This window comes from Mangifera indica, chromosome 9 (genome assembly GCF_011075055.1).
Source record: "Mangifera indica cultivar Alphonso chromosome 9, CATAS_Mindica_2.1, whole genome shotgun sequence".
Taxonomy (NCBI): Eukaryota; Viridiplantae; Streptophyta; class Magnoliopsida; order Sapindales; family Anacardiaceae; genus Mangifera; species Mangifera indica.
This window is the reverse complement of record NC_058145.1, coordinates 13696162-13713135: the sequence shown is the minus strand read 5'-3', so window position 1 is coordinate 13713135 and position 16974 is coordinate 13696162. Positions and strand designations below refer to the sequence as shown.

The following is a 16974-nucleotide window of genomic DNA, read 5'->3' as shown; positions in this document are numbered from 1 at the left end:
CATGTACTGGTTTTGCCTGGATCTTATCTTCCTATTCTTTGAATACTGGAGAGACACACCTTGACCCAGATTTTAGATCGAGTCTAAGGACTCATAATAAAATGTTTTGTGGTCATTGTTGTTCTTCACTCATCTTTTTTATATCCATACTAGTTATTATTGTAAACTGTATATAAAATTGATTTCACATGCAAAGAACTTAATATCATTCGTAAGAGAATGCACAAACAGATAGAATATTCCCTTAAAAAAAATAATTAGAAAAAGGATAATTGCTGAACCAGGCAAACTGTGTTTATTTCAACATGTGAAGGTGACATGATTCAGTTCTATACCAGCCGGCATGATTCTACAGAGGGTCTGTCAGTTTTTCGTTGGATCCTGATTCCTGCCCGTACTGCAATATGTTATAAGCTTATGCAGAAATGGCCACTTCCAGGGCCTGAGACCAACTGACTATGGTCGAACAACTCTGTATGTTTTTTATTTCTTTCTTTTTGCACTTGGAAGAAGCACATGCTACAATAGCAATAAAAGAAGTTAAATCTTGGAAGAAGCACATGCTACAATAGCAACAAAAGAAGTTAAATCTCGGTTATGTTAATTAATTTTTACCAATAAAATCATATAATTATTTTATATATGGCTTGGCAGGTGGCATTATTGTAGTTAGACCAGTACTTCCACCAAATAAAGGGGTTTCCTCTTTCAGAGTCTAGGCCATATACATCTATTTAGTTTGGCAGCTTATTGCATTTTTGGTGCCACAGGTCTGTACAACTGAAACGTAACGTTCTATTCTTCCAAATTAAATAACATTATCCATTTTAAACTGAAAACTTATGGTATTCTGGTCAAGAAACAGTGTTTCTTTTTGCAACTTCTCGGTTGCTGTAGATTTTGCCCAATTTTTGGCCATATTTTTAATGCCGTTTTTAGCCATAATTACCATCAGAATATCACATCTTCAACGTTACTGGACAGCAGTTTAACATATTTATAGAACTCTTTGTTGGCTCTCAGAACCAACAGTTCTGTCTCTCTGCCCCATTGCTTACAATCATGATGTTAAATGACTCATTCACCCCACTGCATACATTAATCACCCTTTACTCATTTAATCTTTAAGCACTAAACTATCAGCCACTGATGAAATCATAGGTACATATATTCCATAACCCACATTACAATAAAAAGAAAATAAATAGCATAAAATACGACATGGATTAGAATACATATTAAAGAACCCATCTGCAAAAGAGCTACAAATGCAGAACCAAACACAACGCTAGCAGCACCACAGGCACCAACTCTGCTTCCATTCTTGGGAATCTTGAGCTTTGGCTTTTATGCACTTCAGTAGTCTCAACTTGAGCTGCAACAGGTAATGGAGAACAATTAGAAGAAGCACAAGGTTTAAAGGTTTCAGGTTTTTGTGTTTTTGGATGAAAGAATTCGACTGCTGAAGGTGGGAAAGCCATAGGGTTTTCATAAATCAGCCCATGTGGAGCTCTCTCTTCAGCTCTGGCAATGGGGAAAAAGACTAGAGAAGCCAAGATTAGGAAAAGAGAAGTTAGTTGACTCATAGATGATTCACTTGTTTTCCCCAGTTGAATGACTTTTAAGGAAAAGCAAAAGTTGTATGTATGAAATATTTTTTGAAGGTTTGAAGTGAATTATATAGCAGATTGCGAAGTGGTTGTTACTTGGGTTGTGAAATCATGTCTCCTTTCTTCTCATTTTGTCACCACATTCTGATGAAGTTTCACCAGGTGGCTTGTGAAATCATGCCTTCTCTTTTTGTTTGAGTGCCTTCTCAAGCAAACAAGAGCAGAGCTGTTATTTTATTAACCCCATTAATGCTTATGAATGATAATATATAATTTAGTTATAATTTGTTTGTGGATTATTACCAATGATAAAACAAAACATCACCCATCTAAATGAATTGAAAATCATTTTCTTGGCTTAGAATTGTTAATAAATATACATAATCGTAATTAATAATGACAAAAGCAAAAGATATATATTGTGGTTGAAGTAATATGGAAGCATAGGGGATTTCTTAGCTTAGAGGATCAGTAAAGGGATAATACAGATAATAACAAACACATTCGATGGTTATAATTATACCGGGGATAAATTTTTTTTCTTTAGATAAACTCTCAAAATAACGATTTTACTTTTGACAGTAATATCAAAATTTAACTTATAAATGGGTGTTTAAGTTTTTTAAAGTTAACAGATAAAAATTTAAAAAAAAGTAAACCTTGGGTGGAAAGAAGTCTTTTGGCCTAATACTAAAAAATAATTATATATATATACTTTTAAATATATAATTAAATATGTAAATAATTTCAATACATCGTGGATGTGACAATGACTTCTCTCTATGATTTCTGAGGCCCATTTAACATTCACACAAGATGCTTGTTAATTTTACTTAAATGGGCGGGCTGTTCACATGCCACCTGAAGTCAGATTTATTGGGTTTTGATTGCCTGCCAGCTTCTAAAATGGAAAATGGAATCAGAAATATACAGAGGAATTGTATTAATGGCAAACACATGCTTAAATGAAGCTTTTGACCTTTAGGAGCTCGAGAATAAACATTGATTGTGGCAAAGAGGTCAGCCATGAAATATACTGCAACATTTATAAACAAACTTAGTGCTTTGACTGGACTTTATATACGTTTCAATTTCACGCCCATCACTGCTATACCTCAACGAATTATCCTGGAATTCTCAAATACTTCTAGGGGCAGTTTGGTTATCGATTTTAAAGATTACTTTGGTAATCTATCTTTTATTTCTTTATTCGATTTGTCAGTAATAAAATATTACAGTAATCTTCTATTATCAATGCTGACGTGTCAGATAATATAGATGGTAATCTGATTACCACCTTCACCTTAGGTATTTAAATATTACCAAGGTAATCTTGATTTTATTATAATTATATTAGTATTTATTAATTTTTTGAGACAAAAATAAATTTATTTTTAATTAATATGACAAATAATATAAAAAATATTTAAAAATAATTATATTCAATGACATTTAAGTAAAATAATTTATTAGTAATCGTTTATTACCTTTAACTAAATACAATAATTATTTATACCTATCAAATTTTATCAAACATAGTAATCATTTATACCCAGTAATCTTTTAAGTAATTTATATCTTTCAATTTTGGTAATAAAATATTATCCAAACCAAACGCTCCCTAATTGAATCTAGTTTTACAATATTTGGCCAAAAGTTAAACAAGGGTGTCCAAAGGAAAAAAAAAAAAAAAGATTGAAATATAATAATGCAACTTAATTAAGGGAGAAACTTAATCCAATTAACTTAAAATCAAATAATTAATATACAAAATAAATCTCTAATAAATCTAATACAATAATTATACATTCGATGTGTTTATATTTGAATTTATTCTATTTATATCAATAACATTATACAATAATTGGAAAAAGTTAAAATAGATAGAAAGAAGGTGCCATGAATTTGATGGGTTGGAATATTACATTGTCCTTCCTTCGGAATTATTCTTACAAAGAGATAAGAGAAACATGAATAGCCAAACCAAACATATCTTCTCTCTCATACTTTCTCCATTAATTTAAGCTAAAATATGCATCATCAAAGGGTTAAATCTCACCTACTCGACCTCACGAAAATGACCCAGAAGCCATAAGTTAAAAAAATAAAATTAAGATTATAAATAAATTATACAAATTTTTATATATAAACCTATGTAATAACTTAAGATTAAATAATATAATTATTTATTTTTTAAATTTTAAAATTCCTTTATCTCAATTTTACAACATCAAATTATATAATTATAAATTATTGGACTCATTTTTTTTTTTTCTACCTTTTTATAAAGCAAGGAATCTTCAACCTCTACTGGCCTAATATGTTGTTTTTCTTTTTAAATTTCTTCTGTCCTCCACCAACTACTACATCATTTGATGGAGAATCAATTTTGCATTATCTATTTCAGCAGAACCACCGCCACAAAAGCCAACTCATATATCCTCATCTGGGTTATCACTTTCACTGTGTTTACTAATTTAATTATTTATTTATGGTCATAATAAGGCCCTTGATCAGTGTCCCCTGTAGAAATTGTTTATATTTTGAAGATAAGAATGCCAACAAACCAGCACATACAAGTCTTAGAGAAAAAAACAAAGAGAGATTCTTCAAGGTGGGTGGGGGTGCTAGAAGGATTAAAATTAAATACCACTTTCAACATAAATACACCACTTTTAACTAAATTTACAAAATTAAAAATTTTAAAAAAAAAGGATAAATAAACAACACCACCACTTCAGTAGATTTGTCTTTTTTTTTTAAAGAAATTCAAGTTTAGGTTTCACAAACGGAGCTCTCCATACATATTTGCACTCTCTTAATTGTTATTCTTTTATTATGTACACTATGATCTTGGAATATTCATTTAGGCATTGCTCCTGAAGGATCGGAGTGCCTTAATGGCTGCTGCTCTAAGAATGTATTGGTGGTAGAATGCAGCAATGGCAGCTCCAATGAAGGGTCCAACCCAGAATAACCACTGAAGATAAATAAAACGATACAATAAAATTAGAGTCATATAAATATTCTGACGATAGGCTTATAATAAAAATAAATCTGAATATATATTACTTGGTCATCCCAGGCTTTCTCCCTGTTGTAGATCACAGCAGGTCCCAAACTCCTAGCAGGGTTGATGCCGGTGCCCGTGATCGGGATTGTGGCCAAGTGAACCATGAACACAGCAAAGCCAATGGGCAGTGGTGCCAAAACCTTCATTTGGTGAACCAAGAACATCAATCTAATATAAAATAATTCAACCATAAGGTCAATAACTATATATATTTATATTTTCAGAAATTTCTATTCTGATGAACATTCGATAAACAGGTGGGCAGGTGAGAGCCGAAAGATGGATCAATTTATTCCGATAATATTTTCAAAAACTCAGTACCTAATCTTGCCGATGCGAACCAATCTATAGATTATCTGTTATATTAATTGTTCATTATTTCTTTTTGTTTTTATTTTTTTTATATTTTTATTTCATAGTTTTTAATATTTTTATCTTCAGATACATAACTATTTTATACAAGAACAAAAACCTACCTTAAATTTAAAAAAAAAAAAAATTCTATTTTTGAAAATTTTTCAGATTGAACATAAAATGGAATAAAAATTTATAATAAAGTGTTAATACTAAAATTCTTTAAATTTATTTTCAACATAATAAATTTTTTAACTTTTGGATAAATTTAAATTTATTTCATATAAAAAGTACGTATGAAATCTGTATCGAGGGCATTATAAGTTTGATCTGAAGAGAAAAAGAGAAGATGATCGGAAAAGAAATCACCGGTAACCTATGTATACCTGCAGCTATACCCGATCCACAAAAGTGGATCACAGACAGGTCCAAAAATTTCAAACTCACCCCGTTTTTAAGGGGATTATCCATTTTACCAGGTCATGAACTACTTACGGGAACATGGGAGTCTCTGGCACTCCTCTTGGGATCAGTGGCGGAGAAGACAGTGTAAACAAGAACAAAGGTTCCAATGATCTCAGCTCCCAATCCAGTGCCCTTGCTGTAGCCATCTGCGAGTTCGTTGGCTCCGCCTCCATACCTGTTGTAGTATGACTTCTGGAATCCCTTGACCAAACCACAACCACAGATTGCTCCCAGGCACTGAGCCACCATGTAAGACACTGCCCGGATGAGGGAAACCTTGCGGGCCAAGAACAACCCGAATGTCACAGCTGGGTTTATGTGTCCTCCTGTTCATAATTATGTGAATATTAAGAGCATATACGTCATTTATGCCCCTCTAATGGAAATTTTAAGCTTTTTTAGTTCAGATAAAAAAATTTTGGGTCAAGAAGCTTGAATCCAGTAGAAATAGAATATGCTCTGGCAGTCAAATTACCATTTCAGTTGTTGTACTTTTCTAAAGAGATAAAACTCCTAGAGCAAAATAGAAGAAAATATACAGATTTTTTTTTTTCACTTTCTCAGCAACCAAACGGAAAGTTCTTATAATTTTGTTTCTTTCAGAAGGTAGCATAGGTTGGAAGTAATTAAAACTCACCAGAAATACCAGCGGTACAGTAAACAAGAATGAAAATCATGCCACCAAAGGCCCAAGCGATACCAAGAACGCCAACGCCATCACACTGATCGGTTGGCAGGTTCACGTCAGTCAGCCTCTTGTAGCCAATTACAGTCAAGACTGTAATGTAGAGGAAGAGAAGAGTTGCAATGAACTCAGCAATAACAGCTCTGTAAAACGACCATTTGGTCCACTCTTCAAAGTCGATCAGTGGTGCTGGAGGTGGGTCATGGTAGTCCTTTGCTGAGAACTCTCCTTGCTCAGGTCCTTCAATGTCTTTGGCCATTGTTTCTCTGCAACAACTAAAAGAGCTAGAAGGAAAGAAATCTATTATTGAAGCATGTTCAGAGGGCTATTTATTGAAGGGACAGAGAGAGAGAGAGAGAGTGAAGATGAATGATTGATGGATTATGTGTATGATGACATACTTTAGATGAATCTTAGCCGTCCATAATCTTTGATTTTGATTTTTGTTTATTTTAAGGTCCCACCATTATAAGTTCAAACGTCTCTTACAAGTTCCATTTTTCATTCACTTGGGAAACGATTGCCACGGCTACCAAAAGAGAAAGGCAGGCAACGTTGGAAATTTATGGGATGGACTTGAATGTTTGGGAAGTGTCTTAAAACTATTTATGATAAAAGCAAGCATGAAGAGAAGCAAAAAGGACAAACTATAATTATCTCATGGTTGCTCAATTTTCAAACGGATTGGAGGGTAAAAGATTATTGTAAAACCAATTTTAATAAGGTATTACTCGGGTCGTTATTCGGACCTATCGAACAACCATGTTTTGGGTTTACCCGACCCAATTTATGGTCCTCCTTATTAGTTAAAATTTCATAGTTTTAGAGCAATGAGAACACGATAGGTTGCTATCCTTAAAATTGAAGTCACAAATTCACATCTTCCATTCCATCTAATTTTAACAGAAAAAGAAAATAAAGACTTTTTTTAATCTAATATTATAAAATAAAAAAATATTTTTTATTCTTCCCACAATAAGCTTTTTCTTACAGCAATCCCCTTTACCTCCATCCTCTGCAACTCTTAATTCTCCTTCAATGATGAGGTCCAGCCATAATCTTCAACAACTGCGCCTCATGCACGTCATAGATAATCACAAGCAGTAAGAGCCATTGGCAGGCACCATCAATTACCATCGGAGACCCTTTTTATTCAAATCAAATCAAATCCAGCACAGTTTATGTTGAAAAAAAATTAGGCATGTAACGCATGTTGCACGGACCGTCAAACTCAGGGTTTGAGATAATTGTGTTTCAATCTCATGGTTTTTTTTAATATTTTTAAAATCAGATCAGTATTCAAATTAATTATCTCGTTAATTTATAGTTTAATTAATTTAAATTATTATCTTTTTAATAGTATAAAATATTTATCATAATTTTTACACTTAAGATATATAAAATATAATTTTAAATATATTAATTAAATAATTGACACTTTATTATATAAATAAAAAAAATTATTTATAAATTGTATCATTAATTCAATTTAGGTATTACAAATTATAATTTTTTTAAGTTTTAATAAAATAAAAATTATATAATATTATATAAATTCGGTTTTGTGAGAATTTCATGATTTTAGAGCAATGAGAACACAATTGTTTATCCTAATTATGCTAAAATAATAGGTTGCTATCTTTAAAATTGAAGTCACAAATTCATATCTTCTTTCTAATTTTAACAGAAAAAAATATATAATTTTAAATATTAATTATAATTTTTTTTTTAAATTATTCTTTCCACGGTAAGCTTTTTCTTACAGCACCCTTAATTCTCCTTCAATGACGAGGTCCAGCCAGAGTCTTCAACAACTCTCTCTCCCTCGATAATCACGAGTAGTAAGAGCCATTGGCGGGCCCTATCAATTGCCATCAGAGACCCTTTCTATTGAAAGCACAGTTTATGTTGCAAAAAATCAAGACAGTAAATGCGGTAGTAGACTCGTGCAAGGGCCGTCAAATTCAAGATTTTAGATTAATTGTGCTTCAATCGCTCGTGGTTTTGCCTTGTTTTTCTTAACCTAGATTGGTGGTCAAATTGATTATTTCATTAGCATGCAGTTAATCGATTTAATTTATTATTAAATTATTATATATTTATTAGATAATATTAAATATTTATTATATTTTTTAATAATAAAATTATAACTATTTATTTTAAATATATAAATGATTAGATTTGAATCGAATTGATTTATATTTGAAAATTAATTTGATTTAATTTGAATTCATTTATTTCGAATATGAACAAAGTTTGAGTTAAAATATTTGACTCGTTTTAAGACCAAACTGAACTTGAGCTATAAAGAGTTCAATTCAGTTTAGCTCACAAGCTAAATAGATAGCTCAATTCGATTCTAATTTGGTTAGTGGTTTGATTCAAATTATATTATATAGTTGTTAAACGACATCATTTTATTAATGAATTATGAATTCAAATCACCAATTTGAGCCACATATCCGAGTCATGAATTTAAACCATAAATTTGAGTCAAACTCGAACCACCTTTAATATCGGTTTGACGAATTCAAGTCAAACTATTTTTTATTATAGCCAAAGGATGTTCAGGCTCGATTAGATTCGTATCTACACATTTATGTGTATCATCATACGATTGAATAATTTTAAATTAAAAATAAAATAATACACAATCATATGTTGACACACATAAGTGTCTTTTGTTTATGTACTTAAAATAAATACACATAATATTACTCATTTTTTAAATATAAAATATATAAAACATATTTTTAAATATGTTAATCAAACAATTATAAATTTTATTATTATTATTCATCTTAAAAATTTACTATCTAAAGAGGAAAAAGAGTTAAACACTTGCCATTAAAACTTTGTTAATGTAATCTACATACGTTTTATAACTAATCCTAACATAAACAATGAAAATAATTTTTAAAAAATCTATTTCAGTTAGAGATTTACAACCATGTTTCAATCCACTAATTTTAAAATTGCTTTATATTTTTGTTTTGAAATTCAAACTTATGCAAAATGAGTAATATTAAATTTATAAATAAATTATATAAAATTATTTATATAAATAAATATAATAATTTATAATCAGATAATATATTTATTTATTTATTTTTAATTTAAAATTACTTTATCAAATATTTTTACATTAGTTTATATAATTTTATTCTTTTAAAATATTTTAAATTATAATTAAGTTTTTTAATGATTAATTATCGAGACCGAGGAAGGTGATGGTAAATATCTTTGAAAATTGTTAGAATAAGGAGAGAAATAAACAAACTTTATATTATAAAACCGACCGACCACCCTCGAATGTGGACCAGCTATATATTTTATAAAAAAAAGGCCAAACGACTATTTCCCACCCAAAGTATGCTGCAATGTCAAGTTTTCACCCTTTAACTATAAAAACATCAAACACCCACCTATGATTAGTTAAATTTAACAAAACCCTAATGATGATAAGGGTAAAATCGTTATTTTTTATATAATATTAAAAATAAACTAAAATAGAATCTATTGTTGCCTCCCTAAACTTTAAAAACTAAAATTTTCTCTTAGTCTAAGTTTTAAAAAATCGAAGTTTTATCCTAGGGTTTCGTTTTGAAATCTCCGGCAACATCTCCTGCTTCATTGTCGACGGTCTCTCCCTCTCGAAGCATCATCTCCTTTTGACTATCTCTTTCCTCCCATTTGGACACCCGATCGATATCAAAAAAGTTGTGAAAGACAAAGAACTTCGTCGGAGAAGACGAAGTTCTTCATCTTCCCAATCGTCGTAGTCTGGGAAGACGATCGTCTTTCTAGACGAAGATGAGACGACTCGTCTTCATCTGGGAAGACGATCGTCTTCCCAAACGACGTCTTTCTGCGTCTGATAGGTTAGGATGGAGTTGAGGGGGGCCGTCGATGGAAGAAAAACCGTCGGGAGGGGAAGACGGTCGGTGATGGCGCCGAAGAAAGTGAAAGGGTTTGAAAATAAACCCTAAGGGGCGAAATGCGATCTTTTCAAACTTGGCTTAGAGAAAAAATATTAGTTTTTAAACTTTTAGAGGAGAAAATGAGATTAAATTTACCACCATTAAGATTTTGTTAAATTTAACCGATCATAGATAAGCATTGGATGTTTTTATAGTCAAAGAGTGAAAACTTGACATTGCAAGATACATTAAAAAAAATGATTCCGTACATATTGATTGAGCTGACCACGGGGCCTGTCAATTTAGATTTCAAAACGTTTTCCTCGATTTAATGTTTCATAATAGAGCCAATAATTCCTATCACACTTATTATTATTATTTTTTTTTTTGCGGGTTTCTTTGAGTAACGATTATGGCTGCAACAGAACCACGTGTCAATCATCAACTTTGAAGAAAAATATTATAGGCCAAATTACTATGTCCCACCCAAATTTGAATGAAATATAATGTTCCCCTATTCGTTGCTTCCAATAATTTCACTGTAAACTAATAATTTTCCTTTTTAATAAAAATTATAAAACTATTTTGATACTTAACACAAATATTAAATACTATTATGTTATATTTTTATTAAAAGTTTAAAAATTTCTTAAACTAATTTTAAATATTAATTATAATTTTAATATTTTCTCCTTTTCTCATTATTTTCCCCTTTCTAAATTTCTTTTCTTCTAGTCACCTGAATGATAGTCTTACATTGGCTAAATTTTTAAATATCTTTTAGGCCAAAGGACTATTTCTTACTCAAGTTTTAATATATTTTTAAAGTTATATTCATAAAATTTAAAATTTCACATATAGGTCAATTGAAAATAAAATTTTCTTTTAAAGACAAGGGTAAAATTGTTATTTTTACTAATAATATTAAAAATATATATATAATTCATTACATTTTCTTTTATAAGTTTTAAAAACTAACAATTTCATACCTACCTAAAGTTTTATAACTTTAAAAAGTCACATTTTCGCTTCCAAACCTAAGGATTTTTTTCTTCTTCCCTCCAACTACCATATTCAGCATTGATGATCTCTCTTCTCCATCCTAAACTAGTGGTTGGTGTATAAGAAGTGATCTGGAATAGATCTCTTCGTCAAAGATCAAGAGATTCGGCGAGGAAGAGATCTAGAGATCTCTTCATTGTCGAATCTCTTTGTTAGATCTCTTCCTCGCCGAATCTTTTCGTCTCTAACGAAGAGATCTATTCCAAATCGCTTCTCTTACACCAACCACTAGTTTAAAGTGGAGAGGGGAGGTCGGAAGGGTGAAGAAAAAATTTAGAGAGAAAAATGTGACTTATCAAAGTTTAAAAACTTTAGACAGTGGTCAAGTTGTTAGTTTTTAAAAATTAGAGGAAAAATATAATAATTTTTATTTTTTAATATTATTAGTAAAATAACGATTTTACCCTTACCTCTAATAGAAAATTTTAATGATAATTGACTTATAGATAGGATTTTAAGTTTTTCAAATATCAAAAGTATGATTTTGATAATACATCAAAACTTGGGTGAAAATAGTTCTTTGGCCTATCTTTTAATCACATTTTTGAGGCTATATAAAATCATCATTTTGCTTTTCTATATAATAATTTTTCATGAGTAAAAATCGATGAGAGTGAGAAATTGAAATTTTCAAACTTATAAAATAATAATTCGGGTGGAATTTGGCCAAAAATATAAAATCCTACTCATGATCTTCTTGTGTCAATTGTGACTTGTTGCCTATCGCTGGCCTTCTCTTCTATTAAAACTGGAATTAGGTCATATCAATTGCAGTAGATTCAAATAGAGGCGGCTGAATTTTAATTTAGACTTGGAGCAATGTCGACAAACCTGTCCTGTGTCTAGTCCTATTTCATTGCATTATTATTATTATTATTATTATTATAACTAGAAATTTCATATTAGTTTGATAAATAAACTTAGTTATAATGATCAAATTTATAATTATAATATCAAATAAGTTAAGATTTTTAAAACGTGATAAAGACTAAAATCTAAACTTTTCTCTAAAAGTTTTAATGTCCCACATTTAAGATTAGATTTGAAATGAGTTTGTTTAAACTCAAACATAAACATAAGATAATGAGTCTGAGCCCGAATATGAGCTTAGGAGTACGAACGAAAACAAGTTCAAACCCAAACAAGTGCCTTCCACGACTCATATGGCTTGATTTTATTAATAAATAAACTTTGAAATGATGTCACACAAGCGAACCTAACATGCAAGCTCGAAGCCAATCAGAGTGAATCCAAACCAAAACACACGAACCCGAATTAAATGCAAGCCACTCACGAATACTAAAATCATAAAAGTGAGTTAAATACGAACACGTGTTAAGTGAGTTCGGCGAGCCCATGCCTCAACTCACCGAAAACAAGCTGAGCCCTATTCGGCTGGGCTTGGCTTGTATCCAGCCCTCCCCGCAGCCACTGCATTATATTCTTATTCTGTCTTTGCCTTTTCTATTTGATCGCTGAGGTCTACATTGAAGAAATTAAACATATTAAAATGAACCTGAAAATTCTTCATCATGGTAATTATATATTCAAACACAAATGATATGAATGATTTACACATGGGTTGAATATATATAAATATATTTTGCTCTTTTGGAATATGGAATTGGTCCAAGATATATCAAAACGTACCTTAGCTTTTATTAAAAGCGATAAGAATACATCAAGTAGGAACATAGAAAACAATGAGAAAGGGTAATAACAAAGGATGGAAACAAGTAAATATATAATTTTGAACATTTGTTATAGTTACCAGTTCCATATATTGCCTGCAGGAAACTAACAAAATGGCTCAAATCATGTGACCAAGTTGACAAACTTGGCCACCAAAATTGGATTTAACAAAAACAAGAACCACTAGTTACTCATCATCATTTTCATCCTTATATTCTTCTGCTCCCTCTTCTTCAATGGTCTCTAGTTTAGGAGCATTGGAACACTTCCTTGGGAAACTGAGGAGCAATGGCGCCACCTCAATCCAGGGCTTCATCTTCCGTCTGAGCTCTATTGCCATTGCAGTCATATAAACAACAAGAAGCCAGACAGCACTTCTCCTAGGTTCTCCAGGGAAAGAGGGAGAGGCAGATTGAATAGTGAGATTGCAAGCCAAAATCCAACTTGCCTGGAAATCAATTGATTGATTTAAGAAAATGGGTATCTTAATGAGGTTTTTATATTATTTTTTTTCAACTGAGTCGGTGTATTGTTGGCATAGAGAAAATTACGGGCCAACTAAAGGTTGTGCCAACATGAATACCCAACCGAAAACTGACTTATTTTTATATAGTGAACGGTTTACACAATCTTGTTAATAATAGCAATAGGGAATAAGTTTTTAAAAATCTTATCTTCATGTGAGTATTTTTATTTATATAAAGTTTACATATTCATCTATTATAATTTTATTTTTGTAACTTCCAATTAAGACTTTTTTGATATATGTTAGAGAGTTTAGATTTCTGGGTTCCTATCAGCAACTAAAGGCCATCAGCTAACAATATACTCCGCTGAATAGTCCAATTGTCAAAAACCTGTATATTTACAACAGATGTTCAACTAATATAGTCTGCCCATGGTTTCTGTATCCTTCAGAAGAAGATCTCATCAAAACTAGATCAAAAATTCCAAAATTGGGTCACTACTTACAACTTCATCATGGAATGGCCAAATCTTTTGGCCCGGATAGTCAAATTAACTTCCATTTATTTTCAGACTACAAGATAGAAATCACTAGCAAAAATTAGCAGTTTTTAGAAACTGGTCACTAATGAAGAATAAAAAAGCCACATAAAACTAGCAGAGCTAGACGGGTGAAAGACCCCTTATAGACATCACTGGGGGGCTTGAAACTCCAGAAAAATCAGAGGATGAAAATCCTATGCACAGTTGTACACAACAAATAGGCCACCTATTCCTTTATGTTACTGCCCGCTTCAACTGGTTTTCAACCTTAGTGTTAAGAATGACCTTATCACGCTATGCTACAGTGAATGACCCTACAACGCTATGCTACAGATTCAAAGAGCTGATGTACATAGATGCTTTAGACACATCTGAGATCAAAATCCCTAGAATTATACCAACTCAAGAATATCAATAACCTTAACTATTGTAGGGGCCAAGAGAAAAAGCACCTTTGTGCATTTGAAAAAGAGGATAACATAGAATGACAACATTGGAGCAAGCCTCACTCCTGAAGCATCCTCTTGCCATGGTTATACAGCACAACAAGACATAAAACCAATATCTATTCTACAAATTAAAAAAATGTTCATCTGTATCAGAAAAAGAAAATTAAAAGCAGAGTTCATTTTCTAAAACCAACATTCAAGTCAAATATAAGATTCTGAAAAACATTATTCTAATAAAAAATTCTTCCACGTATATCACTGCTTAATGTAGGCCAAATTAATGCCCTAGAAATTCAGTAAGATATTGATGATAAAACAAATGAAAGGGCAATACAATCAATGTAAATAAGCAAAAAACCTGCAACATAATTCAATCCCTAAACCTTATAAGAGCCCAAACTGAAACCTGAAGGATTATGAACACCGTGAAACAATAATTATAAGCATATACAACTTACAACTTGGAAATTATGAAGTAGAACTTACAATTTAGGAATCATGAAGTAGAACTTACAATTTAGCAATTACGAAGTAGTAACTTACAACTTAATAATTATTAAGTATTTAAAAAATATTAGAAGAATAAATATCTGCCACTAGTGCCAATGAACTTTAAAAGTATTTCTAAAGTTGCAGAGTCATTCCGTTTGGAATGCTCGAGATGAGAATTATTAACAGGCCAGGACTATGCAACGCCATTACTAAATTTATGGAGCTATAGCCTAAAACTGTCACAAAATAAATACTACACTGTTCTATTTCTTTTTATGCAGAAATCCAAAACATATGTAACACGAGCTATGAAAATCACATCATCGCTCAGATGCTAAATACTGATATAAAAAATCACATGTATCAACTATACCCAATTAAATAATCTATGTTACCTCATTCAAATAAAGGTCCTCAAATTCATCCAAAATCCAACATAAACCAAAAACAAAATGATAACAATTTTTTTTTTTAAAAAAGAACCAGCTTGATCTCAATCAAGGGGAATTTCCACGTCACCGTCAGTAATCTCCTGTTGCAAGTCCTTGGGATCCTTACCGTCGACCGTACAACCAACAGAGACGCACGTGCCTAGTATCTCCTTCACAGTGCCACTGAGGTCCTTGGCCATGGACCTTGGCCTCATAATCTTGGCAATCTCGATGACGTCATCCAGAGTGATATTACCGTTATGCTTGATGTTCTTGGTCTTCTTCCTGTCTCTCTCCGGTTCCTTCAATGCTTTAATAACAAGTGCAGCTGCAGAGGGAACCACCGAGACTTTAGCTTGACGGTTCTGTACGGTGAGCTTGACGGTTACACGGAGGCCCTTCCATTCCTTTGCCGTTTCTTTGGCAATGTCTTCTCCGATTTTTTTGGGGGAAAGACCGAGAGGACCGATTTTTGGAGCCAGCGAACTGGCGGCTCCAACCTCACCACCCGTGACCCTAACGAACACATCCACAACCTGGGACGGGTCGAATTTGGGCGGCATTTTTCGATTTCGAGGTGAGGCAGGAGAAGTGAAGATGGGGATTAGGGCTACGAAATGGAGTGAGCAGAGAAACAGAGGGAGAATATTCAAGTACCGGTTTATATACGTAGGGTTTTGCTAGGGCTGTAACTAGAATGACTGTGTTACCCTTAATGATTTTAATCATGAGGGCAGATTTGTTGGGATTGGTTTGGAAGTTGACAGAGAGGTTTAAAACGCAGCGTTTTGTGTATGAGAAATGAAATTCTAGTTATAATGTTATATAAGAATAAGATAATAAGGTCATAGCTCCAAAGACTTGTCACACATTCTTAACTTGTGCACACCCCCAACAAATAAAATCCCTGAGTGAATACAAGTGTTGCATATAATTGAGGTATTTTTAAAAGGCTTCAATCTCATATTGCTTAAATGTTTGGTCAATTTATGATCAATAAAAATTATTTGTACAGATTTATGGATAAATAACATATCATTATATAATTAAATAATTTTTATTACAAATAATATAATATTCGATCATATAATAATATATCATTATTTTTATATAAGTTTATATATATTGTTTGTGTATATAATACTATTTATTTATTATCTATAAACATTCTTATCTGATGGACTTATAGAGGGTTAACCAAAGGGGTTGTTGGTCTCACATGTAAAAGAACTGGTCTTTACTTCTCTTTACTTATTGTTGCTCAAGGTTGAGTGAGTGAGTGACATAGCTTAGTGTTTTCGAACAAAAAAGGTTCTTTCATAGTTCATGGAGTATTAATCAACTTGCATGAATGACTTTTTGCACCGAGTAATTGCTATCAATGCGAATTGTAAACAAAAGAATATGAAAGGTGTGGTATACAGAGCAATATTACGAGTACTCAATTTTAAGCATCTATTTGGATATTTATATAGTAGAAATCATATAATTTGATATTATTTTATTTTTAGTTTAAAATTATTCAATTGTATAGTAATATATTATTATTGATAATTATTATAAATATACTATTTTATTTATTAAATAATATGGGACTTCTTCTTAAGTAACAAATTTGCACATTTAAGGTAGAAATAGCCATGGGTCAACATTGTACCATACGGAACGGGCCCATTTTCTCTAGGAGTCCATTAACAATCCTTTCTTGCAAGTGCCCTCCATTTCTGTATTCC

General features: G+C 31.7%; 2 protein-coding genes across 2 annotated transcripts; both read right to left on the bottom strand.

Annotated features, from left to right (window-relative positions):
* Window positions 1–4235: 4235 nt before the first annotated feature.
* LOC123225206 (aquaporin PIP2-7-like) lies at window positions 4236–6541 on the bottom strand. Its single transcript, XM_044649110.1, has 4 exons — window positions 6140–6541; window positions 5533–5828; window positions 4683–4823; window positions 4236–4590 (listed from the first exon to the last, which is right to left on the bottom strand). Exons 1-4 carry the CDS (start codon window positions 6444–6446, stop codon window positions 4477–4479), a joined length of 858 nt encoding a protein of 285 aa, XP_044505045.1. The 5' UTR covers window positions 6447–6541; the 3' UTR covers window positions 4236–4476.
* An 8637-nt stretch (window positions 6542–15178) lies between these two features.
* Window positions 15179–15894, bottom strand: LOC123225033 (60S ribosomal protein L12-like). The gene has a single exon (XM_044648878.1). It carries the CDS (start codon window positions 15802–15804, stop codon window positions 15304–15306), a length of 501 nt encoding a protein of 166 aa, XP_044504813.1. The 5' UTR covers window positions 15805–15894; the 3' UTR covers window positions 15179–15303.
* Window positions 15895–16974: the final 1080 nt, after the last annotated feature.

What these genes read in the sequence shown, in the direction of transcription:
- LOC123225206 (XM_044649110.1), bottom strand. Translation starts at nt 6,446, where the DNA reads ATGGCCAAAGACATTGAAGGACCTGAGCAAGGAGAGTTCTCAGCAAAG. An exon ending in CCAGAGACTCCCATGTTCCC is followed by an intron (nt 4,824 to 5,532) that starts GTAAGTAGTTCA and finishes CACCAAATGAAG; the next exon opens with GTTTTGGCACCACTGCCCAT. An exon ending in AGAAAGCCTGGGATGACCAA is followed by an intron (nt 4,591 to 4,682) that starts GTAATATATATT and finishes ATTTATCTTCAG; the next exon opens with TGGTTATTCTGGGTTGGACC.
- LOC123225033 (XM_044648878.1), bottom strand. Translation starts at nt 15,804, where the DNA reads ATGCCGCCCAAATTCGACCCGTCCCAGGTTGTGGATGTGTTCGTTAGG.